Source organism: Syngnathus typhle, linkage group LG6 (assembly GCF_033458585.1).
Source record: "Syngnathus typhle isolate RoL2023-S1 ecotype Sweden linkage group LG6, RoL_Styp_1.0, whole genome shotgun sequence".
Classification (NCBI taxonomy): Eukaryota; Metazoa; Chordata; class Actinopteri; order Syngnathiformes; family Syngnathidae; genus Syngnathus; species Syngnathus typhle.
The window spans coordinates 3,962,553-3,986,677 of record NC_083743.1 but is presented as its reverse complement, the minus strand read 5'-3'; the positions used below and the strand labels follow the sequence as shown (position 1 = coordinate 3,986,677).

Genomic DNA, 24,125 nt, shown 5'->3' with positions numbered 1-24,125 from the left:
TTGCGGTTGAACCGCTTGATGCCGGCGGGAATATTTTTTTCGAGCGGGCCTAAGAAAAGAGCTTTTCGCCAACCCACCGCTTATCGGCTTCTCTGCCAATCCTTTTTTCTTTCTAGTGGAGTCCTCTAGTCCTGAATCCAAGCTTTACCATAATGCACTTTCTAGGATCCAGCAAGGTATCCATTCGGATGTCTTTGTGAAAGCTGTGTGGTGCTGCATGAACTGTAGGAAAATGCATGGATGCCAAAAAAAAAAAAAAAAAAACGCTTTGTGTTTGTGACACTAAACACAAAATTGCCACATCAGAGCCGCAACAGAATCCTTTTTTTATTTACGTGTATATTTTATTTATTTAGTTAACAATTATTATTAATACAAAATATTTATTATTAATCATCCACAATGTGCATGTGTAAGTAAAATACCGCCGCAACGCTACTTAAATAAATAATAATAATAAATAAAATATATTTATTATCAGTAATGAATAAATAAATAAACAATTTATAAAAATAAAATGTTTATTTATTTTGTTATTCTTAAGAGATTTTGAAAAACTAAATCAATTGCGTCATAAATTGCAGTACCGAGGAAATAAAAATCACATTTCGATTTTTTTAATTTGCTTCCAGGAAATTGAATGTGAGGTGTTCTTGCCAAGTATCAGGTGTTAAACCTCACACTTCTGTCACGGCTCTGATTCCACCTCCCAAGGCGGAACATTTCTGGGTCTTGCCGATTTGTGTCAGTGCCGTTTATATGGAAACGTGAAAAGCCTTCTTCCCCACTTTCAAAAAGCACTCCTAAGAATTTTTTTTCCACATGTAAGCATGCTTACATAACCCGCACAACGGGTTCTTCCATATTTTGCTGTGGTATCTAAAAACGCATGTCACGTTCTGAAAACAACTCCGTTCTTCTCGAGCTCACTCTGTTTTGTTTTTTTTCCCAGGGAAATCAACTTCGAGGCATCCGCGGTTTGTTCCACCGTTCTTCCAAGTCCTCGGTGGATACGACCTCGGCAGGTCTTCGGAAGCGCTCCATCAGCGACCACCTGCTTCGTCGCACGGCCAGCGCCCCCGCCAAGGGGCGCAAGAAAACCAAGATGTCGCTTTCCGAGTCGACGGCCTGCATGTCTGAGCAAAAGAACGGCGTCGAGGCACTCGCGGAGGAACCGGGGCCGGAAAAGAAGCCCCAGGCCCGGCCCCTCCTCACCCACAGACCCATTTCTATGCCCTTAGACAGGCTTCTGCAGGGACAGCTAACTCTGTGCTCCGCAGACAAAGAGCATGACGGTGCAAACGCCGTCATTGGTGGGTATCAACTCTCTTTTTGAATTCTTATCTGTTAGAGAAAAAACATTTGGAAATAGACCAACTGGAGGTTGACCAACTCCTTGACTTTGGAAGTTCTACTGTATTCTAAACTGCATGATATTTTCCGAAAGCAACATAGAGACTTCTTCATCTAACAAATCTCTTCTGCTAACTTAAAAGACTAATATGCTGTGAAAGATCTGACCTGAGCGACTGCAGCTTGCTCCCCACGATGCCTTAACATGCCTTTTCTGTCCCATCTTCATTTGCTGTGCTTCTTGATAGTAGAGAAGTGACTAGGATGTTCCTGCAGGTAAATCAGACTTACGTGCCTGTTGTCTGAAGGTTGCATCGTTCGAACAACATGCCAGTATTACGTCTTCCCACTGTTATTCTATTTCAGCCCTTTTCCACTGCACGGTGCCTACTCAGCTCTCAGAACCAGGTACTGCCAGGTTCTAGTTCTAGTATGGGGACAGGTTTTGAGTCCCAAGATGATAGCAAAAGGCAACTTCAAGCCAGTGTTACGCACACATGCTAACATTTGCATCTGAATTTAGCTTTAGACACTGTACCTCAGAGTTTCCCATCGACCCATTTATTTCTGCCCACAGTCTTGTCTTAAATAACGAGTCTCTGTGGTCGACCACAATCCTTCATTGTTGTTGTTTAGTAGTGCATCTCATTCGAACTGACGCGTTGGAAGCAATGAGCTTTTTGCAGTTTTTCCCGCGGCACTATTCTGAACACCCCAAACTGAAATAAGATAAGCTAAGATGAGACTGCGCTACGCGGTGGAAAAGCGGCAACTGAAAGTGATATGAGAACAATATGGCTGTGCCATTTGATCCCAACCCCATCTGATCATCTCTTTTCCTGAAATGATGTTTGCAAACATGGACTCCAAAGCTTCATTCTCCAGCTTCTCCCTCACAGTACTTGGTGATCCATTTGTCTGTGGTTTACGTTGTATTGGCTGGTTTGTTAATTGTCGTCTTCTCTTTTGTTGGATGGCTTGATGGCTTGCAGTCTACCCATTCAATTTCTGGATTTCATATCCCTTAATGTCCAACCATCTGTTTCCACAGGAACTTATTCCTTTGACAGAGCCAGGTCTTCCTCTGTGGATCTTCTCATGAAATCATCCACTTCCATCCAATCCCCCTCAAAGATGAAGAACAAAAATCCCAATAAACCACGGGAGGCCTCTTACCTGGTTGTCGGTGACGATAACATTCGAAATGAGGACGACTATGTCAATTACCAAGCAAGTAATAATCGAGTCAACCAATCGAAGATTCACTCAGCACCTTCCACCAACAAACAGTGTCGATCAGATAAACTAGAAACTTCTTCAATCAGCACGGCGTTCACTGTTGCACCTTCAGTGTCCTCTTCCTCCGCCCCTTCTTCCGTCACCCCGCTTCCCTCTATCAACATGGACCATGATCTGAAAAGTTCTAGCTCTCTCCATGACAGCACCATCTCCAGACTCATTGATGCTATGTCCTTAGGCAACGAGCAAGACTCACGAGGCTCCATATCAGCTTTGATTGGTCAATTCGAAAGCACTGCGGACCAAAACGAGAACCAAAGAACTTCCCAAATCTGCACTCTAAGAACGACCCTTTCCCCGTCCACCGTTCACCTGGCAGACTCAACCGGACCTGCTCTTTTCTCCAGTCCAGAAACCGCTGAACTTGAAGAGGTCTATACCATTCTCGATGAGGAGATGCTATCATCGCCCCCTTTATCGGCGTACAACCAGAAAAATCAGTCAGTCCACGATCAGGCAAATACTCTGAACGGCCTATCGTCAAGCAGCTTGGCTTCTTCTCCAGTAAAAGGGGCTCAAGGTTTAGGGAACCAGCGCAACAAGTGTTGGGGCGAAAGGAATGGAGATTCAGAGGAGGTAGAAGAAAGTGTGTATGAGGAAGTGTTTGACCCACCAGCACCGATAACAGAACAACAGAGGAGTTCTACTCAACGATACATGCGTCCACCTTTGATCAATTCTTTTCAGCTGTCCCATGACCATGTCAGCAATGGGTTTGCAGAGGTAGAGGTAAATGTCGATGAGGATCCAAAGGAGGTGAGCGTAACCTCACCGAGACGAGTATGGGAATCCCTCGGTAGTCCCTCAAAACAGAGTGCTATTTACCAAAACGAGTCCACTCCAAAATACTCCCAACAAAGACTTCCTCTGCCATTTTGTGAGCCTCGGCAATACCCAACGTTTTCAACACCACGTCCTTCCTCGTACAGTAAACCTTTGTATCAACTACCGCATCAACAATCCGGTGTTCAGTTTTCTCCGATGCGTAGACCCGTAGACTCTAAATTTTCCAAACCACGACCGCTAAGCCACAACGGCTACCCGAGTCCTCAAAGCAATCCTTTTCATTATAGTCGAGAGTTTACACAACAGAGAAGCTTCAACAACAGCCCGGTCCCAAACGGTTTTCTCCAAGGCAGCCAGATCCCCAGCAATTTTCACAAGGGAAGACAAGGATATCAAGTCAGGGAGCAGGAAAGATGCTTGCAAAATGGATTCTCCTCTTCGGAAAATCTTCACTCTGTGCCGTCAGGAATTAGCTTCAGTGATCGAGGCCTTTACTCAATGCCTTCTGATTTTGATACGGTGTACAGTCACACGGACTCTGGTGACTTGTCAGAGTCCGCACCCCCTTCAGTCTCGCAACTAAGTGAAATCCAAGCGTCCACTCCAAAGCTTTCTTGCAATCAAAAGGTAACCATGTCCCAGGTACATTCCGACAACAAAGCTCCAAAGATTTCAACTCCACGCTCTTTATTGACCGGTCCCCGGTCGATTAGCGTGGATTCCACGGTCAGCACTCCGTGTAAGTCCAAATCTCTTGGGGATCTGACATCTGAGGACATATCATGTAATTTTCAGAGCAAATACCACATCATAAGTCGCAGTTTCATCACGCCACACATGAGGAGACAAAAGAGAATGGGAACCATGGGGGGTGGTACTTTCCAGTCACAGTCTTGTGACCCGCTGACAGAACAGTTGCGCAAACTGGTCAATCTTGAGATTGAAGTTAGTGAAAGAGACATGTGTCAGTCTCCTCGGCGCGATGACGAATTAGAACCCTCGCCGGCAACGAGCACAGACCCCTCTACTTCCCGAGATATTGACGACTCCCCTCCACCACTCACGCGTCGCTTATCGTCCCGTAGCCAAAGCCGAGTGCGCCACATCAACAGCCGCGCTCGCGAAAGACAGCAGGAGGCACTGACGCCACGGTCAAGGGGAATGGTCAACGGCACCGCCGCTGTAGGCGGGGTTGTTTTGCGGAATAAACCAGCCTCACAGAATTCACCCGTGAACAGACACTCCACTGGCTCTTACATCGCAGGTTATTTAGGCCAGCTGGAGGACAGAGGACTTCCCGAGGGCGCTTGTACAGCGTCACGTTACGGAAATGGCGATCAACATTCAGATCGCTACTGTACCGATGACTCACTTCCTCCTTCAGACTCCTCCCACTTCTCATCAGAGCCAGAAGTCTACTTCCTGCTTAGACTTTAGCTTTGACCTAACATTTTTTTTTGTAATCCGCAATACGGAAGCTTTTCCCTGAAGCTGGACATGGTCTGTACCATTTTACTAGTGTTTTGTTTACATTCTAATTCTGTACGAGCTAATCACCTGTGACTGAAAAAGACACCGGTAACCAGTGATGTACTACAGCTAGACCTGGGCCGTGTGCGCGGTTGCTGTTCCACTCAAGTTCCATAGGTGTCAAGAGTACAATGACAGAAAAGGGCTCAGAGTTTGGGGAAGCTAGTCATAACTTCAAATGTGTGAGAACACCGTCGCAGCTGACAGGGTTTATAATTTGAACGTTGTGTTTACCCCGCAAGAAAACACGGAAAATCAATTTGATATTAGCTTTCATATTAATTGGTTTTACAAAAATCTCGTCCGAATAGTCTGGTCAAGAAACAAAAGTTAAGCAATATACCTGTCCTATACGTAAAATAATGTTAGCTTGTTAACCAAAATGCTAACATCATGCTACAACTACATCTTGATTTGTTTCGCATGATTTATTTGTATGTTGGACATCACCTTCAAAGGCTGAAGTCAACTTGCACACTATTTTCAGATTCAAAATGACGCCATACAAACTGCATTGTTACAGCATGAAATTCACGTATGAAATGTTAACGGTTTTGCTCGTCAAAAGTTGTTCAGTCTGGCGGTGTGTTGTCGATATTCTACTTTATGTCCAAATAAGACAGACGTGTTATCGTTGTCCCAGTGTTGTCAAAATCGAGACACCGACGCTCGAAAAAAGATTCGACTGTGAAGCAAAGTGTTAATTTGTCGTGAAGGTCACCACCATGGAAGTCTTCCTTCTCGTTCACGTGTAAATAATTCCGCTGTTGTCTTTAATCTTTGAATGGTCTTTGAATTCTGACTGTACGTTTATGCATGTTACCTACACGTGAACATGTCGCGCATGACTATGCACCCGTTTACACGAAAAAAAAATTGTTGCAGCGCTCGACAACTTTTGCACAGGATGGACGAATAGTCCCACCGGGGAGGACGAAGACTCACAACTGGGTTACAATCTAGCGTATCAACTTCTCTGCTTTTGGGCTCGTTGCCTTCTATGGTCTGCAAACAAAAAAAGATTTGGAACTTTTATTTTTTTAATTGCTTTGATACAGAATAACAAACTCTTGACAATTCTGGTGATTTTTATTTTGTACAACTTGTAACGGAATGCAAATAAGTGTACAGCACTGAGGTCAAAGAAGTGAACGGAGCGATGTTGTAACTATTATTTTTTATTGTTCCGGTGTGAAAATGGTCTTTTTCTTTGTATTGTTGCTCATCACAAGACTGTGAGCATTTTCCTACCAATGCAATAAAAACAATGAAATATTTGGTTTCCACTTATCCTCTTCTCTTCAAAATACACAACATATGTATATTTTTTAATTTTTTTATTTTTACTTTTTATTTTATGTACCATATTTTCCGGCCTATAAGGCGCACCGGACTATAAGGCGCACCTTCAATGAATGGCCCATTTTAAAACTTTATCCTTATATAAGGCGCACCGGACTATAAGGCGCACCATTAATGCATTATGTCAGATTTTTAATCCAAATCAAATCATTCTCCATTTTATCTTTTTTATTTCAACTTCAGACAGAACAAATTACTTTATAATCATAAAATAATGATCCATAGTCTTTTTGAGTCACGATTCATAGTCTTCAGTGGGCCACTTATGATTGATTTCATGACACAATGCTTTGGGCCAGTTTAAATTTAGGAATTTAGTCCATATATAAGGCGCACCGGACTATAAGGCGCACTGTTGGTTTTTGAGAAAATTTTAGGTTTTTAGGTGCGCCTTATAGGGCGGAAAATACGGTATATATATATATATATATATATCAGAAATCAGGTCATATATCAGGTGTATAACAGAAGAAGGCCGTGGTAGTGGATGTAGCAATACCAAGCAATGGCAACATCAGGAAAAAAGAACTTGAGAAGCTAGAGAAATACCAGGGCCTCAAAGAAGAGCTTGAGAAGGCCTGGAAAGTGAAGGCCTCGGTGGTGCCCGTGGTCATTGGGGCACTTGGGGCAGTGACCCCCAAACTGGAGGAGTGGCTACAGCAGATTCCAGGAACAACATCAGACATCTCAGTCCAGAAGAGTGCAGTGCTAGGAACAGCCAAAATACTGCGCAGAACCCTCAAGCTCCCAGGCCTCTGGTAGAGGACCCGAGCTTGGAGTGGGAGACCACCCGCGGAGGGTGAGAGGGGAATTATTATTTATTATTATATATATATATATATATATTTTTTTTTTTTTTTCAAATTTTCTTGGAAATTAACTAGTGTTAAAATATTAGTCACCATTTCTTATCACTTTAGAGGTCACGCAGCTTTTACAAGTGGTCACAAAATTTTGTCTACTTATCCACTGCACCATTTACATCCTACAAATGCAGGGATTTAAAACTCATTCATTTTACCAAGCCTCACATTTATTCAATAATAAATGCTCTGAAAGTCGTAATGAGACCCAATATGGCCCATCGCACACAATGAGGCTTAATTATTCGTGAAATAGCCATAATGGAGCTGATAAATGGCACACCTGTTGCCACGTGGAAGCGGGTCCTCGGTTAACCTGCCACACATTGTTATTATTAATGTTTGTGGAGCAGAAGGCCGATGCCCGCAGCATCTGGTCAGTGGAATGACTTCTTTCTGGCTACTCACAATCATAAACACTCACTTCACTTCACTTCATTTCCTATTCAGTGGTGCGTTAGTTTCCCATTATTTTTCCATTGATGGAATCCTCCATAAAAATCAATAAAAAAAATTCTAGATAACTAAAAATGTGATTTAACACAGACATTTAAAAATAGTAAAGGATGATAGAAAATAATCTGTAATAGTTTATCAAATCAATAGATCGAACCAATATTTTATAATCTTTCTAGTGCATGAGCTTACATATTTACGGGCATAACTTGGTACGAGCCACTTTATTATTGGATTGTTTTTCCACCATCACTCCAGAGAGGAGTCATTTCCAATCCCGGCTGGCGTCATCATTTATCTTCCAAAGCCCTTCTGACTATTATGAATGTTATCAACAGTGCTTTCTCTAACATAGAAGGTTGCTTGGTTCTTCCAAAACCTGACTTTCCATGCAATCGGATTTTATGTATTTATTTATTACATAATTGTTTTAACAGACATTTCTGAATCTGTACCATAGTCTTGTTGTGGAACTTTAGACAATTCTTAACCAGGTTTATAGTAAGGCACTATTGGTCATGGAAAAACTAAAGAAACTAGAGAATAAAACAACAAAGTAGCTAAATAAACATTTGCAAAACAGATTTGGACTCAACTGAGCATAAAATAATGCAAAACATGGACAGCACATAGCATGACACACAGCACAAAGGACAACGCTCCAAACAGGAGTGAACAGAAAGAAGGGAACTAAATACGAACAAAGTGACCAGGCAACGTGGAACACCTGGACAAGACACAAGCGGCTAGCCAATTGGAAGACACAAGGGGTGGGGCATACGCGAACAGGTAGATTCAATTATCAACAAGACACAAAAAAAGGAAAACATAATACTGACAAATGAGACAAGGTAAACAAACCAAAACCAAATAAACCAAGAAAGTGACAGTGTTTCATTAAACTTTAAAAGTAGCATTTTTTCCACTTGATTTTAACGGGGTTTTACAGTTTTTTCTCATCCATGGACACATTAAACTGCTTTCTAATTTTAATGAAATCAAATGAGCTGTGTGCAGCAAGATATTGTTGCTTAAACCATACACAAAACGGATAACCACTAGATGGCAATGTCATACTATTCAAATTGTGCCTTTCCTCCGGTGATGGCTAACCCTAACCCGGGCTTTGAGTTTGACACCTGTGCTATAAATGCTTCTTGATAACTTAAATAAATGTACCACCATATGCCAGTCCGTGTTATACACTCCCTAGCCACATTGAGAGGTAAAAATATCTATCAAACATCAGTGACTTTACGATGATTCCATCCTGGATGAGCGAGCCAATCAGTCAAGGGATCTGTAACGGTGAACCCAGGAACCCGGTGAAGAAACAGTAAAATATAACATTGTCCTTTTGTTCCCAATCCGAAGTTGGTAGATATAGGCACTTAAGTATGTAAGCTCATAGTTGAGGATCGTAGTTTGACTGGTAAATTGAGAGTTGAACCAAAAGACTAATTGCTTGAGTCCCAAAGAGCGACCTAATAATTCTTGATCTTGATGGCTTCGTCCACCCTTTCCAGTCTTAGAACAATGGTGGCTGCTCCAACTGGCACCAACCACCTTGAGGATCACAAATACGTCTGGCTGCTTCAGCGTAGGAACAAGAACAGGCGACATCCTGGACTGGTTGCCAGCCACATTCTGTACAGTCACTGAGTGAGAATGGAACCCCTAAAACTTAACCCTATTGATAATATTCATACAGTATATTTTCACATCAAACTTAACAATCAAGACTGTTCTTCCTTCAACATGTGGAACCCCTGAGTGGGTTGTCTCTGACTTTGTTGCTTTGCTGTTCTTGTGAAAAACACAGCTGTCTAGCTTAATGACTGTTTTTGCTTCATGTTTGGGAGAAGGGTGTTTGTTAGGGCGTCACCTCGCCCGGGGCACTTCGTGACACTTAGAAATAGAGGCGCAGTGAGAGAGAGCTGGCGGGGCGGTCACTGAGGCCAAGTACTTCTCGGCTGTAGGCCATCTAAATGTCATTTTACTGCAATTATCAGATAATAACTTTTTCTGATCCACAGTTATCCATGTCTTGGCTGTCCTGGTTCTCCACTCGCCGGTGGCCTTCTTCAGCCCCGCTGGTGATTCTGGTCGGGCTTGTGAGCAGGCAGCCAGGCCTCATGACGGCGGTTCCGCAGGCGGCTCACTCGCTGACTTGTTCCCGGTGGGGAGCGCCCGCTAGCCCGGGGCTTTTCCAGGATGGAGATGTCGTCATTGGCGGACTCTTTCATATCCACTACCAACCTCCTGACATAGACTACGATTTTATTGGTGAACCAGACTACAAAGAATGTACCGGGTATAACCTTGACATTCATTGTTTATTTGTTATCCCATATTCATTTTGGGGTCTCAGTTCCAGTTGATTGTTCATTATATCAACTTGAATTGCAATCCAATTCAGCCAAGTCAGTCAGTGTTTTGTCGTCTTGTCCCTCTCCACCCCAGCTTAGAGCAACTCCCCTTACAGTACATTTACTCCATGGTGTTTGCCGTGGAGGAGATCAACCGGAGTCCTCGCCTGTTGCCGGGTGTGACCTTGGGCTACCACATCCACGACAGCTGCGCCTTGCACCCGTGGGCCACGCAGGCAGCCCTCTCGCTGGTGAGCGGAGGCGGCAGCACCTGCGACCCTGCCGAAACCCCGCAGGACGGTTCTGGAGAAAGCTACGGGAAAGGTACCAACTCGTTATATCAATTGCACACCATCGTGTTTTATTTCAGCACATTTTAATACGGTCCAAAATGTTCCGTGAGGTGTTCCGTTGATCATCGGTGGTGCTTCATCCAAAACGGCCATGATACTCTCCAATGTGCTGGGGCCACTCTCTGTGCCTTTAGTAAGTTTATTAAATGACTTTTTAGAAGGTGATACAAACATTTTATTTTGATTGCCATAGTCAGTCGATTGAAATTTTTTTTAGATATTTTGCCGCATCATCTTAGAAGCCAAAATATTAAAATAAAATGGGGAAATAAAATTGAATCCTATATATACGTTTTTGCTTCTTAGATGAGCTATCAGTCGAGCTGTCCTTGTTTGAGCGACAGGCGCCGGTATCCCAACTTCTTCCGGACCATCCCTAGCGACATCTACCAAGCACGGGCCATTGCCAGGCTGGCCATACACTTCAAGTGGACCTGGATCGGCGCCGTTGTTGCAAACAATGACTACGGTCTGGTGGCTGTCAAGGTGAAATTGTATCAGGAATAATGCTCACGTTTGAGAATTACTAATTAAATGTAGTTTGTTTTGGTATACAGCTGCCTTTCATCCGAGCAGTTCATAATGCTTATCGTCATATTAGGTGTTCCAGGAGGAGAGCGAGGGATCCGGGGTATGTCTGTCCTTTGTGGAGACTTTAAATAGAGAAAACATTGTGAATGATGCCAGGAGAGCTGCCCTCGCCATTAAAGCATCAAGCGCCAGAGTGATCCTGATCTTCACGTGGTACACGGACGTCAGGGAACTGTTCCTGCAACTGGCACAACTGAACGTGAGATGCAAACCGTCGTTCAATCTTCCCGATTCGACGTGATCCTTATTGCTGCTGACGCCAGGTGACAGACAGGCAGTTCTTTGCCAGCGAGGCCTGGAGCACCAGCGGCGATCTTCTCCAACACCCCGTCACGGCAAAAGTGGCGAGCGGAGTCCTGGGCACGGCCATCCGGAGCTCGCCCATCGTCGGATTCGAAGATTACCTCCGAAGCTTGACCCCGTCGCGTCGCCCGGGTGATTACATCTTGAGGGACTTTTGGGAGACGCAGTTCGCTTGTACCCCTCGGCTATCCGACGGCACAATTGCGTCTGACCACACGGCCTCCCCGCCCCTGTGCCGAGGGAACGAGTCCCTGCAGGGAGTAGACAATCTGTTCATGGACACCTCGCAACTGCGGCAGGCCTACAATGTCTACCTGGCTGTTTACGCCGCTGCTCACGCCCTTCACGACAGCCTCAACTGTCCTGACAGCTTCTCCGGGGACGGCAGCTCCGCCTGTTCCTCCCCCGCGAATGTTAAACCTGTTGAGGTAAACACACTTTGATTTTCTTGACTAATCTACAATACAACAACATTTACGTCACTGTCCCCTTTTCAGCTGATGCAGCGCCTAAATGAAGTCAACTTCACCACCCCGCAGGGGGAGCGACTTTATTTCCAAGGCGCCGACATCCCCGCCAAGTACGACCTGGTCAACTGGCAGAAGAGCCCCGACGGCTCCCTGAAACTTGTTCTGATCGGCCGAGTGGACGGCTACGAGATCCTCATGAACGACACGGCCGTGCAGTGGCACTCGGGATCCAGTCAGGTGCTTATAAGATTTCTGATTGTTTTGTCGCACACACTACGTAAGGATATGATTTGACTTTCCAGGCGCCCGCGTCAACGTGCAGTGAGGGTTGTCCTCCCGGTAGTCGGATGGCCATCAGGAAAGGAGAACCCGTGTGTTGCTTTGACTGCATCCCGTGTGGTGAAGGACAAATAAGCAACATGACCAGTGAGAGAACATATCAAGACCTGTCATTGACATACCGTCTCATTTCCTTATCTTGATATATTTCAGATTCGCCCAATTGTGACCGCTGTCCACTTGAGTTCTGGTCCAACGAGGACCATACGGTCTGCGTCCTCCGCCAGCTGGACTTCCTGGCCTTCAACGAGACTTTAGGGATTACCCTCACTGCAGTAGCCGTTTCTGGTACCATGGTGACCACCGCTGTTTTCGTGGTATTCATCTACTACAGACAAACTCCCGTGGTGAGACATCTTATAGATAAAATGTAGCAATGTAGCGATGCCTACATGACAAGATGTCGCCTCTTTCCCCTTTCAGGTCCGAGCCAACAATTCAGAACTGAGCTTCCTTCTCCTCTTGTCTCTCAACCTCTGCTTCCTATGCTCGCTGCTGTTCATCGGCCGCCCGGCCGTTTGGACTTGTCGCTTCCAGCAGGCCGCCTTCGGCATTAGTTTTGTGCTCTCCGTGTCTTGCCTGCAAGTCAAGACCATCGTGGTCCTGGCGGCCTTCCGCTCGGCCCGGCCTGGCGCCGAAGCCTTGATGAAGTGGTTCGGTCCGAGCCAACAGAGAGGGAGTGTCTGTGTATTCACCTGCATACAGGTTAGTATGTTATGAAATAAGAAGTTAAATTTAGTAGTTTGGAAAAAATACAGTATTACCCTGATGCTCTTTCCGTCCAATCAGATCATTATCTGTATAATTTGGCTGTCCCTGAGCCCGCCCCAACCGAAACCGGACTATGATACCCCGGGGTTAAAGGTGACCCTCAAGTGTGACATGATCTCAGTGGTGGGCTTCTCTCTGGTGCTGGGCTACATCGGCCTGCTGGCCTGCACATGCCTCCTGCTGGCCTTCCTAGCTAGGAAACTGCCCGACAACTTCAACGAGGCCAAGCTGATCACCTTCAGCATGCTCATCTTCTGCGCAGTGTGGGTCGCCTTCGTGCCCGCCTACATCAGCTCGCCCGGGAAGTACACGGTGGCCGTGGAAATCTTTGCCATTCTGGCCTCCAGCTACGGCTTGCTTTTTTGTATATTTGCTCCAAAGTGTTTTATCATTCTTGTGAGGCCAGAGAGAAACACCAAGAAATATTTGATGGCCAGGTAGCAACTTTTTGTCAGGTTATCATTTATTTCAATGCACTACATATGAAATATAAGATTTTTTTTCAGATATACATATAACATATTACATATAACCATATAAGTAAACAATATCTGACACACTGCACTGTTTTCCTAGTAGATTAATATTAAAACAACCTTTTTCTCGAGGGGGTGGAAATGCACTGTATTGTATGGAATACAATGTTTTTATGTCTGTGCATGCAAAAACACAGCAATAAATATATAACCAATTTTATTGTCCTGTATATTTTCATAATTGTTATACTGTTTGTTCTGAAGTTAACTTTTGGCAAAGTTTTCAGGATCGAAGAAAATTTTGTGTTCAAAAATGGCTTAGGTAAACCTGAGTGGAAAACCAATAAATTATTAATGGTAATACATATTTTTAGTAAACCACAATATATCCATGCAGTCATTTTGAGTACATGGAATGAAATAAACAGCAATTATACAAAAAATCAATAACCTCAAGGACCGGTATGCAACATTTTCCCCATGATGTGCTTTTTGGTATTCTTTTCTGGCTTTATTAGGATGATGTAACATTTCGGTGCAAAAATGCTAACAAGCAAACCGAAAGCGGAAGCCAAAATAGCAAATATCTCCACAGCCACGGTAAACTTTCCGGGAGAGCTGACGTACGCCGGGATGAAGGTGATCCAGACTGCGCAAAATATCAACATGCTAAATGAGATCAATTTAGCCTCGTTGAAATTATCCGGCAGCTTTCTCGCAAGAAACGCCAGGACTAAACACAGAAGCGAAAGAAACCCGATGTAACCCAGCACGGCATAGAAGGCAGCTTCAGAACCAGTGTTACATTCTAAGATGATCCTATCGCTGTGTCGGAAAACCGTATCTGGAAACGGTGGATTTAATTTTAACCAAAGTACGCATATCAATATTTGGACCAGAGTACAAGAGCAAACAATAACCCGTTGCTGCCTCGGCCCGAACTTCCCGGCGACTTTGCTTCCGGGGAACGAGGCCTTGAAAGCCGTCACGACCACGATGGTCTTGCCCAAGATGCAGGAGATACAGAAGGCGAAGGTCAGTCCGAAAGCCGTATGGCGCAGCATGCACACCCACGTTGTCGGTCTGCCGATGAACGTGAGGGGGCACAGGAAGCACAGAAAGAGAGAAAACAGCAAGAAGATGCTCAGCTCAGAGTTGCTGGCCTTGATCACCGGCGTGTGTCTGAAGTAGATGAAGACCAGCATGGTGGCCAGCGACAACGAGGCCCCCAGCAGCGACACGACGGTCAGCGCTACACCCATCGGCTCGTGATAAGTCAGGAACTCTATGATTTTCGGAACACACTCATCCCGCCTCTCATTGGACCAGAACTCTTTTGGACACGGCGTGCAATCTGCTGCACCTGTTGGATGGCAAAGTTTTATTCCCTGAATCGGGAATTGTGCTTTTTATTTGATGCGCACACCTGTCGTGTTGGCTATGGTACCATCAGCGCACGGGATACAGTCAAAACAGCAAATGGGTTTTCCCTTTATCTGAGCTTTTCTGGTACCCACCGGACATTCATCAGAGCAAACAGATACCGGCACCTGAGGAATTGAAAAAAGTACAGGAGGGTGCAAAAACCAGAGTCTAAGTGAATCAAAACTGACCAGCTCACCATTTTGCCCGTTCGCCACACGATCTGCTCCTCCTGGATGCTGAGCTCATAGTCGCCGTTATCAGCCAAGGCAAAGTGACCCAGGGTCACATGTTTCACCTTCCCGTCTCTCAGCTGCCAGTTGATGAGGTCATAAGAAGCCGGTGGGTCACCATTTTGGTCGAAGAAGACATCATCACTGAATTGGTTCTTAAATTTAACCCTTTGGAGGTGATACGTCACCTAAGAAAAATAGCAAAACCAACAGTTTTAAATTTCTGCATTGGATACCGTGTATGAAACGCTGGAGCCAATCCAGGACACCATGGATAGATTACCAGGAAATAGACCGTGCCCACTTCTATCTAAACTAAACTTTGAGTCTTCAAATAAACAAATATACATTTCTAATTCTTGAATATGGAAGAAGGGCCATCAGAGTAACTTCCTCCTGGGTCACAAATTTCAGTCTCACCTGTTTTGTCTGAATGTCCGACACGTTCATACACGGTCTTGCTGATTCTCCACTGGCAGATTTACAGAAAAGCAGCTGGTGCAGAGCATGCGCAATAGCATAGACGGCCTTGTACACATTGTAAGAGACTCTCAGCTCAGTGACGTTGAAGAAATCATCCTGGGATTCTATTAATGTCTCATTGCCGGTGCATATTGCTTGTGAAGTGTCAGCTTGCTCCCCTGGTAGAACAGCTTTGCAGCCCGCCATTATCTCCCAGAATTCCCTCACAAACGCTGCGCTGGCATCAGCATAAGGACTGATGCCTGTGAGGAAGGACTTCAACTTTGGAATGGCCATCTTAGGCATCACAAAACCGAGCGCCCCGCCGAATGCTCGGTACATTTCCGGGTTGGACGGTCGCGCTGCGGTTATCCAGGCCTCGCTGGCGATCCACTGGATCCCTGTGAGGTTCTGTTGCACAATCATTTTCATCAGAGGGTAAAAGTCACCCTCGGGTACAAACGCGAGAATAACTTTAACGCTTGATCCTTTGATCATTTCCACAACGACCTGGAGCTTTTCCGTCGAGTACGTCCGGAGTATTGTTCCGACGAATGCCACGCAAACCCCGAACTTTTCAACCTCGTGTGTAAAGGCGACCAACCCCTGACGCCCGTAGTCATTGTCCGACTGAATGGCTCCGATCCAACGCCAGCCAAAGCGTTTGACCAGGGCGGCCAAAGCTTTTGCCTGGAAGTAGTCGCTGGGAATGGTTCGAAAAAATGTCGGATACTTTGAGTTGTCGCTTAAACAGGCACACGTTGAGAAATAACTCACCTACGAGACAAAAACAAAGATCAGACAGAAACATGTTCAATTCAAATCGAGAAAGAATTCCGGAGTAAGGCTTTCTCACAATGGGTACTTGGAACGGTCCAAGTGTCCCGGCTACAGCGAGAGACTGCGACGATCCGGACTCAGCTATGAGTGCAGATATAGCCGGGAAACAAGATGAGCTGGGTTCCGTCTCCTCTATTCCACCAGCAAGTGTTAGAGCAGCTCGTAAAGTGTTGGTGGGAGATGCACACGAGTTGAGGATCCTGTACCCGAGTGAAATGTTAGGCAAGAGTGTCGTATCGTTGTTGATCTCTTCAATTGCAAACGCCATCACTTGAGTCCATCGAAAAGCTCGAAGGTCAAACCTAAAAATAAAACAAAGCCATGAACGGACGGATAGTCGACCTGACTATTCCGATGTTACCAAACTCACCCCGCGCACTCCACTCCAGGAGGGTGATACCGGAAATCTACGGTCCTGCCTATCTCTTTATTAAAAACCGGAAAAATGCCCCCAATCATAATGTCTCCTCTCCGTAAAAGACTCGGCATGTCGAACCTGCCGAACATCTCGCAGCTGCTTGCTGTTTCAAAGTCCAACAGAGACAAGAGAGAAGACAAGAGGACGGCTCTCCCCAGCATGTTTGCGCTGCATTATTGAAGCGAGACGAGGACTCGGCTCTTATAAATGCCAAATAAACAGCGGAAGTAATGCCCAGAGGACCCAGCCTTGGCGTGTTGGAGTCATACCAGTGTGCTCACAGAATATAGAGAAGAGAGTGGAATAAAGATGAGGTCACTTCCTGTTTGTTGAGGGTTTGTCATTTGTTGGGGGGTTTGTGCTTGTGAACAGTTTGGACAAAAATGGTCCAGGTTGAATGTGACAGAGTGCTTAACAACTTCTGACTTGGTGTCCTAAACTTGAGATGGATTTTTATTTTTCATGTAAACACAAGCCCATTGTCATCAGATGAATTTATTCAATGATTAGAAAGAGTACACGATACAAATTAGGAGTTTGCCTGACTTAAATGAAGGGATGTTTTTAAAGGGTTTTTGGTGGTATTCTTCCCATGAGATGTTTTTTGGAGTTTTTCTCTGGCCTGAAGATAATAATGTAGCATTTTGGAACAAATATGCAAGCCAGCAATCCAAAACTAGAGGCCAGGATGGCAAAAATCTCCACGGCAACTGTGAACTTGCCAGGGGAACTGACATAGGCGGGGATGAAGGCGATCCACACGGCGCAGAATATCAGCATGCTGAACGTGATCAGCTTGGCTTCATTAAAACTGTCCGGCAGCTTCCGGGCCAGAAACGCAAGTAGGAAACACAAGAGGGCCAGAAATCCGATGTAACCCAACACGCCCCAAAACCCGATTGCGGAACCCAGCGCACATTCAAGGATGATCTTCTCCTTGTAGTATTTCAGATTCATAGCAGGGAATGGTGGATTTGTACAAAGCCAAATGATACAGAACAGAACCTGAACCAGAGTGAGAACCAGAACACCGAGCCTCTGCTGTAACGGCCCGAACATTTTCACATTCTTACCTGGCAACGTAGCTCGGAAAACCAACAGCACCACCACGGTTTTGCCCAGAACGCAAGAAATACAGAGTACAAAAGTGATACCGAAGGCCGTGTGGCGCAACATGCAGGACCACTCGGTGGGCCGACCGATGAAGGTCAGAGAGCAGAGGAAGCACAGTTTCAAGGAGATGAGTAGCAGGAAGCTCAACTCCGAGTTATTGGCCTTGATGATGGGAGTGTCTTTATGCTTCAGAAATATGAGGAACGTCAGAAAAGCTAAAAACACACCCACGCAGCTTAACCCGGTTAAAAGCGCACCCATGATCTCTTCAGAAGAAAGATACTCGGTGGGTTTTGGAAGGCAACGGTCTTTCTTGGCATTGGGCCAGAATTCCGCTGGACATGTCAAACAGTCGGGAGAATCTGGAAACACACGTGTCATTGAATGATGCCTAAAACAAGTTTGACTTTGATTCCCATACCTGTCTGATTACTCATTGTCCCCTCAGGGCATTCGAAGCAGTCAAAGCAGCATATGGGCTTGTTCTTGTTGATGGCCTTGCGGGTCCCAGGAGGACACGGTTCCCTGCACACGGACCGGGGAACCTGGACGAGCAAAACAAAGCGGCAATGGGAAAACATTTAAAAAAAAAACTTAAAGCTCATCACTTTACCTTGGGGCTGTTTCCTCCCCAGACTATTTTGGCATCTTCCTTCAGTTTAAACTTCCGACCCTCAGGAAAAGACGTGTCGTACCGGCCGATATTCACGATCTCAACCGTGTCGTTGTCGCTTATGTGCCAGTTGACTAAGTCGTACTGGACCATGGAGTCGCCGTTATCGTCGAAGAATACCTTGGCCCCGTACTGAGTTGTGAAATTCACGTACCTAAGGTGCTCCAATACCTACAAAGACATTTCGGAAAATAAAAATGACCAGACAACACATTTTTACATTCCGAGTTGGATCCTGTGTGTTTTCTCCTTACCATCTTAGGTTGGACCTCGCTCTTGTTCACGCAGGGACTTCCTGTGGTTGGATTGGCTCCATTTTCACATTGCAACAAAGCGTCAAGTGCATACGCGACCGAGTACACGGCTTTGTACACGTTACTCGTGGCCCTGAAGTGGCTCACGTCCGTGTAGTCACTAGAGACCGTCTTCAGGTCCTCCCTGCCGGTGCACAGGGTTGACGTGTTGGAGGGAGAAAATCTGCAGTCAAAGAACTTCTCCCAGAAAGCTTTTATGATGTCGCTCTGGGGCTTCAAGTCGAGCAGGAAGTCATCCAGCCCGGGAATGGAAGCCCCTGGAAGCGCAAAACCCATGGCTCCTTGGAGAATATTCCTGCTCTCCACCGAAGCCAGGTCCTGTTGCGTGATCCAGGCCTCGCTGCCGACCCAGTGCTTTCCGCTGATATTGTAAGCGGCCATTTTAGATAAGAAGGACTTGGTGTAGGATAAAGACATGAACAGCAGAACCACTTTTGATGACGATTCCCTCAGCATCTTCACAATGGCCTCATGTGTTTCTCTGGAGGTCTTTTTGTAAACGAGCCGATATTCAACACAAACATTTTCCTTCTTTGCTTCTACCATAAATTCAGTCGTGCCTTCATCAGCATACAAGGTTGCACTATAAATGATCCCCACCCAGCGCCAATCAAAGTACTTCATGAGCTGCACCAGGCCCAGCACCTGAAAGCGGTCGCTCGGCACCGTTCTGAAGAAGGTGGGGTACAGGGTCTTATCCGATAAACAAGCACACGTTGAAAGATGGCTGACCTTCAGGTGAAATCAAAGAAACACATTCATTCTATTACCCGTCCATTTTCCGGACTTCATCCGAGAAGCACCTCACCTGCGGAATGGACAACGGGCTCAGAAGGAGGTTGATATCCTCGCTCACTCCGGACGACGAGTGACCGAGGAGAGCTTGGATTCGCCCCCTGCAATCGGACTCATCCTGGCTGATGGCTTCTATGGCCGCTCGGATCAAGTTCTCGCTCCCGCAGCCGCTGTAGATCCGATAGCCCAGACTGACTCCCGGCAGGAGCTGCGAGTTCCTGTTGATCTCCTCCACCGTGAACATCACAGTGCGGACAAACTTCAGCTCTCTGTCATTCCACCTGTAAACCAGTTTAAGCTTTAGGCGTGTGGACGTTAGATGGAGCTTGTCACCTTTACTTACTTAACGCAGTACGAATGAGGGACCGCCTCGTAGTCGTGGGTGTCTAATATTCGAGTCCTTGCCAGGGAAAAAATGCCTCCTATCAGAAGATCCCCTTCCTTTGAGAACTCCAAGAAACCTGTCTGCCCAATCAATTTGCATGTTTGGTCGTCTGCCTTTGAGTTTGCCAGCAAGACAATGAAGATGAAAGTGAACCAACCCATCGTCGGCCGCCCTCCTCTTCGCTGATGCAACACTGACCCCGCGAGCTGACCTTTATAACCAACACAGCAGCCAATGTGCGCTTTCTGACAATTCCCAAATGAATACTGCTTTCTTTTCAGTGGTTAGTATTTTGTTTTGGTGGCTGGCAGATAAGATGTACCACCCAAAAAAAAACAAATGTTCATTATAGTTCATTATTTTCAATTAATTAGACAAAAGGTCAATTGATTATTCCACCACAAACGTCATGAAATACTTTTATTACTTTTTTTGTTGAATGTACTAAGTTGTCCTATAGTCTCTGGGTTATATACATTTTTGTTCATTACCTATGGCCTTTGTTTGATGTTAAGATAGAAAAAAAAAATGGTAATCACAATTTATAATGTAATGTGTATGTGATCAAATTTTTCTTACTACAATAGTCGGGTGAAGTGGAAAACATTTAATTATGATGGGTACAAAAAATGTGTTTGTGCTTTACAAATATCAACTGAGCTATTGTAAACAATTTAATTGGACATTCAGAATTACCATAATAAAAGAACGATGTACGATAATGTCAGTCATGATTTTTTTGTCAGGCCTTCTTAAGTTTTAAGTTTATCCATTTTTGTGTACCACTGTAATTTATGCTAAGTCATTTCTTTCAAGCCTAATTATCAATACACAAGAAAACATGAGTTTATAGTTTTTAATGAGACAAACATTTTTAACCACGCTATGAAAAAGCTTCACCTTGAGGTTGCCTATTTTTCCCTCAACACATTTTAGACACAAATATAAACATTTGATAAACAGACGCCAATGAATGCTGTAAAATATTCTCAAGTCTTGAATGTTTTGCTATGCAAACTTGCTTCTTTCCAACATTGTCACATTATTTGATTCATCTTCACAACCAGCACGTACTTTATTGGCATTCTCGAGCCGTGCATACGGGCGACCAGCTCCACATGGAAGACGACGCTTATGGGAGTCAGCTGTGTCCAGAACCCGAGAACCAACATGGACAATGACGTAAACAAACAGTATAAATGAGACACCAAGTCCGAGTGGTCCAACATAGACCAGAGTTGTAATGTCTCCACGGCACAATAAGCAGCCCGACAGGAGATGAGCAGAAGGGAATTTTTACCCAAGGAAGACTTGAAGCAGCCAACTAAGCTTATCCAGAACCTCTGAGAGGACGGGCGGATGCTAACAGGCGACGGGATCCAGCATAGTTTCAAAGAAAGAAACATCACAATGGTGGTGTTGCCGGTTCTGATCGGTGATGTTTTCATTCTGGTGATGTGAAGCCACGCCAGTAAAACGGCGGCCAGAAACACCCTCCCGACCCATCTGCTGGTATCGGACCTCCCTGGGCTGAAATTGATTGCGTCTGTGGAGAAGAAATTAGCGTGTTGGACGGGATCTTCAGAAACATTTTGCCTTTCTCTTCTCATCTGTTGTTACCTGATCTTGTGAGAAAGGAACCTTTTGGAGAGAGAGTTTGAAAGGTTCCTGACCGGATCTGCAATAACCGTACCTAGCGGTACGGTAGAAGACAAAGTCCACTTTTGGAAGATGGACACAACAGAGACTCTTTTTGTCCTCAGAGCAATAAAAGCACATCAATTGTATCAAAAGATTTTTTTCTGGAGGATATTTTAGAGGCAAAACCTGCTCACAGCAGACCCGGATGTCAACCCTGAGGATTCCTCCGTCCCCAAACTCGAGCTGGAGTACACATGCAGATAACCACGTACGACTTTCCCGGAATGATCTTTCCTCGATGATGTGACCGGGGTCATCGTCCACATTTTGGAGGTCCAAGATGATAAACCTGCTGCCAATCAGATGTCTGCTGGAATATTTGACGTTTATCTGCACAGATTTCAAAATCGGAATGAAGATAAACAGAAGCAACTTGGGCATGTGACTCTCTTACTCACATCCATCAACGCATTTTTAATCGGCTGAAGACGCAATAGTCTGAATGTAAGCTGCTTCCTTGCGGTTATTTCTTCTTGATCATCGTGCATCAGAAGTCCAGCAAGGTGTGTGTCCTTCAATGTAGCATTTCTTCTGAAGAAGATCCTGAGTGGGACAGAAGTATTTGTAAGAGATCTAAACAGGTATGGAGTCTCAGTGTAGTGCAAAAGGACAATGAGATAGCTGCAATTATTGCACTACAAAAGTAAAAATGAGGCCATCGTCCTTCAAGCTTCTCCATGTTGGGTTGCAGATGATTCCGTTGATGGTGTCCAGATCCTTGAGAAAAAACAGAGGGAACGTCACTTACCTGTCACAGGCTAGCTTAGTTTGATGGAGAACATGAGGCGACATATTGGAGCCTTCACGGTAGACATGACGAGAGCTGCCCAGTGACACCTTCCAAGTGAGCAGTGCCAGAAAGACCAACGCCACTGATGTCATCTCAGAGATTCGTCTTTGGCACAGTCCGCCTTCTTCCGAGGGGGGCCTGACTTTTTATAGCATCCTTTTTACTCCATCCAGGAGTAGGAGGCAACCTTGATGGCCGTTCTCCAAGCACAAAACGTAAGGAAATCATGTGACAGGAATTGACCCAGTGCACGCCTTTTACGATTGATCATTTGGTGGTCAGATCATGGCTTGAGCGTCCTACAGTTCCTGCCCGGGAAGAACATTGGCGTGTTGGAGCAACCTTTCTACTCACACACCCTTGTTATTTCAAAGGGGAACACAAATAGTTTGTGGTTTGACGTTGAAACATATTTTTCATGATGTCAGTCCTGGAACTTTCTTGACACACACCATTGAATTAAAAATATAATATCATATAATATAATATCATATAATAGAATAGAATAGAACAGAATAGAGCATAGCATAGCATAGCACAGCATAGCACAGCATAATATAACATAAACAAATATAACATAACATAACATAACCAAATATAACACAACATAACATAACATCACATAATATAATATAATTCAGCTTTTATTTATGTCACATCATCTTAATTTAGTTTTGAGTGCCATGGATTGAACAAAAGAAGCGGGACAACTTACCACTACAAACTCCGTCAGTGAAAATTAACGTGATGGAACAGAAACAGGTTTTGCCCCAAACTGCTTCCACAATAATGGAAGCATTATTCATTTTGACTGGGACAAAAATGCAATATTTTTGAACTATGATTATTTGAATAGAACTACACAGAGACTGCACACCTTATTAAAAAGTGGATCAATAGCAAGCAGGCCTTTAGGTCAAAACCGGAGAAAAACAGTCAAGGGAATGAATGAGAGATCCAAGCAAGCTCTTAATTGGCATAAAGCAGACAAGCATGTTGTGATGAGCGAGTTAATGGATTCTTATTTTCTGCTCGAGGCAACATGCCACCTGTTGTTCAAGTTGTTGTGGAAGGATGAAGCAACATTGTTTCATTTCTTGCCTGATGCCTTTTGTCCTCTCCCTGTGGGCCGGTACCTTCGGGTAAAGAGGTTCCAAGATGAGGATGTGTTCATCTCCCACTGGTCTCCTTTCGTCTGTTTTTTTTTTTTTAATTGTAGTACAACGTGTCCTGTTGCATCATCGTTCATTTGAACTTGAGACAGGCTGTCAAGGGATTCGGAGGTGGATGTGCATTTATTTTTTTACATCAAAAAATCTTTATGATCTTTCGTATGATCATTTTAAAATATTTATTTAAAATTTTTAATGACTTTAATTTAACAAGAAAAAATTTACCTTTAGTACGAAGGATCAAAAAAACATTCAAAACTTATTTATTTTGAATGTCAGAATAAATGAAATGCATACAGTATATTTGCTCTCAAATAAATGTGCATTTAATTTTAAAATTCTGAATACTTTAATTCAACAAGCCACAATTTCTACCTTTATTACCACAGGATTAAAAGACACGCAGAGTAAATTAATTTCATTTATTTTTAATGGCAGAACGGATGAAATGCATACATACACAAAAACTCACATTTTATTATTTAT

At 44.5% G+C, this 24,125-nt stretch overlaps 4 protein-coding genes across 4 annotated transcripts in view; 2 read left to right on the top strand and 2 right to left on the bottom strand.

Annotated features, from left to right (window-relative positions):
• Positions 1 to 6,191, top strand: part of plch1 (phospholipase C, eta 1) — a 29,145-nt gene extending 22,954 nt beyond the window's left edge. Inside the window, exons 22-24 of the mRNA XM_061282003.1 lie at positions 117 to 176; positions 953 to 1,313; positions 2,405 to 6,191. Of these exons, the coding sequence (XP_061137987.1) occupies positions 117 to 176; positions 953 to 1,313; positions 2,405 to 4,875 (2,892 nt within the window). The 3' untranslated portion in view covers positions 4,876 to 6,191. The remainder of the gene's footprint in view (positions 1 to 116; positions 177 to 952; positions 1,314 to 2,404) is intronic.
• A 3,626-nt stretch (positions 6,192 to 9,817) lies between these two features.
• Positions 9,818 to 13,286, top strand: LOC133155570 (extracellular calcium-sensing receptor-like). Its single transcript, XM_061281003.1, has 11 exons — positions 9,818 to 9,963; positions 10,113 to 10,342; positions 10,422 to 10,495; positions 10,678 to 10,857; positions 10,973 to 11,161; positions 11,226 to 11,693; positions 11,763 to 11,972; positions 12,038 to 12,161; positions 12,228 to 12,421; positions 12,498 to 12,779; positions 12,864 to 13,286. The coding sequence occupies exons 2-11, from the start codon at positions 10,147 to 10,149 to the stop codon at positions 13,284 to 13,286; spliced, it is 2,340 nt and encodes a 779-aa protein (XP_061136987.1). The 5' UTR covers positions 9,818 to 9,963; positions 10,113 to 10,146.
• A 126-nt stretch (positions 13,287 to 13,412) lies between these two features.
• Positions 13,413 to 16,963, bottom strand: LOC133156156 (extracellular calcium-sensing receptor-like). Its single transcript, XM_061281960.1, has 6 exons — positions 16,649 to 16,963; positions 16,295 to 16,580; positions 15,397 to 16,215; positions 14,943 to 15,164; positions 14,748 to 14,871; positions 13,413 to 14,684 (listed from the first exon to the last, which is right to left on the bottom strand). The coding sequence occupies exons 1-6, from the start codon at positions 16,855 to 16,857 to the stop codon at positions 13,774 to 13,776; spliced, it is 2,571 nt and encodes an 856-aa protein (XP_061137944.1). The 5' UTR covers positions 16,858 to 16,963; the 3' UTR covers positions 13,413 to 13,773.
• A 297-nt stretch (positions 16,964 to 17,260) lies between these two features.
• On the bottom strand, positions 17,261 to 20,137 carry LOC133155331 (extracellular calcium-sensing receptor-like). Its single transcript, XM_061280555.1, has 6 exons — positions 19,935 to 20,137; positions 19,605 to 19,872; positions 18,737 to 19,528; positions 18,423 to 18,653; positions 18,231 to 18,354; positions 17,261 to 18,171 (listed from the first exon to the last, which is right to left on the bottom strand). The coding sequence occupies exons 1-6, from the start codon at positions 20,135 to 20,137 to the stop codon at positions 17,261 to 17,263; spliced, it is 2,529 nt and encodes an 842-aa protein (XP_061136539.1).
• Positions 20,138 to 24,125: the final 3,988 nt, after the last annotated feature.

Bases quoted from the DNA above. Each gene is read 5' to 3' on its own strand.
- LOC133155570 (XM_061281003.1), top strand. From the start codon at position 10,147: ATGGTGTTTGCCGTGGAGGAGATCAACCGGAGTCCTCGCCTGTTGCCG. The intron at 10,858-10,972 runs GTGAAATTGTAT...TCGTCATATTAG, and splicing joins ACGGTCTGGTGGCTGTCAAG to GTGTTCCAGGAGGAGAGCGA. The intron at 11,162-11,225 runs GTGAGATGCAAA...TGCTGACGCCAG, and splicing joins TGCAACTGGCACAACTGAAC to GTGACAGACAGGCAGTTCTT.
- LOC133156156 (XM_061281960.1), bottom strand. From the start codon at position 16,857: ATGCTGGGGAGAGCCGTCCTCTTGTCTTCTCTCTTGTCTCTGTTGGAC. The intron at 16,581-16,648 runs GTGAGTTTGGTA...TTTTATTTTTAG, and splicing joins CCTGGAGTGGAGTGCGCGGG to GTTTGACCTTCGAGCTTTTC. The intron at 15,165-15,396 runs GTGAGACTGAAA...TATTTTTCTTAG, and splicing joins CGGACATTCAGACAAAACAG to GTGACGTATCACCTCCAAAG.
- LOC133155331 (XM_061280555.1), bottom strand. From the start codon at position 20,137: ATGGGTTGGTTCACTTTCATCTTCATTGTCTTGCTGGCAAACTCAAAG. The intron at 19,529-19,604 runs GTGAGGTGCTTC...TTTCACCTGAAG, and splicing joins GCCCGTTGTCCATTCCGCAG to GTCAGCCATCTTTCAACGTG. The intron at 18,355-18,422 runs GTAAAGTGATGA...TTGCTCGTCCAG, and splicing joins GGGGAGGAAACAGCCCCAAG to GTTCCCCGGTCCGTGTGCAG.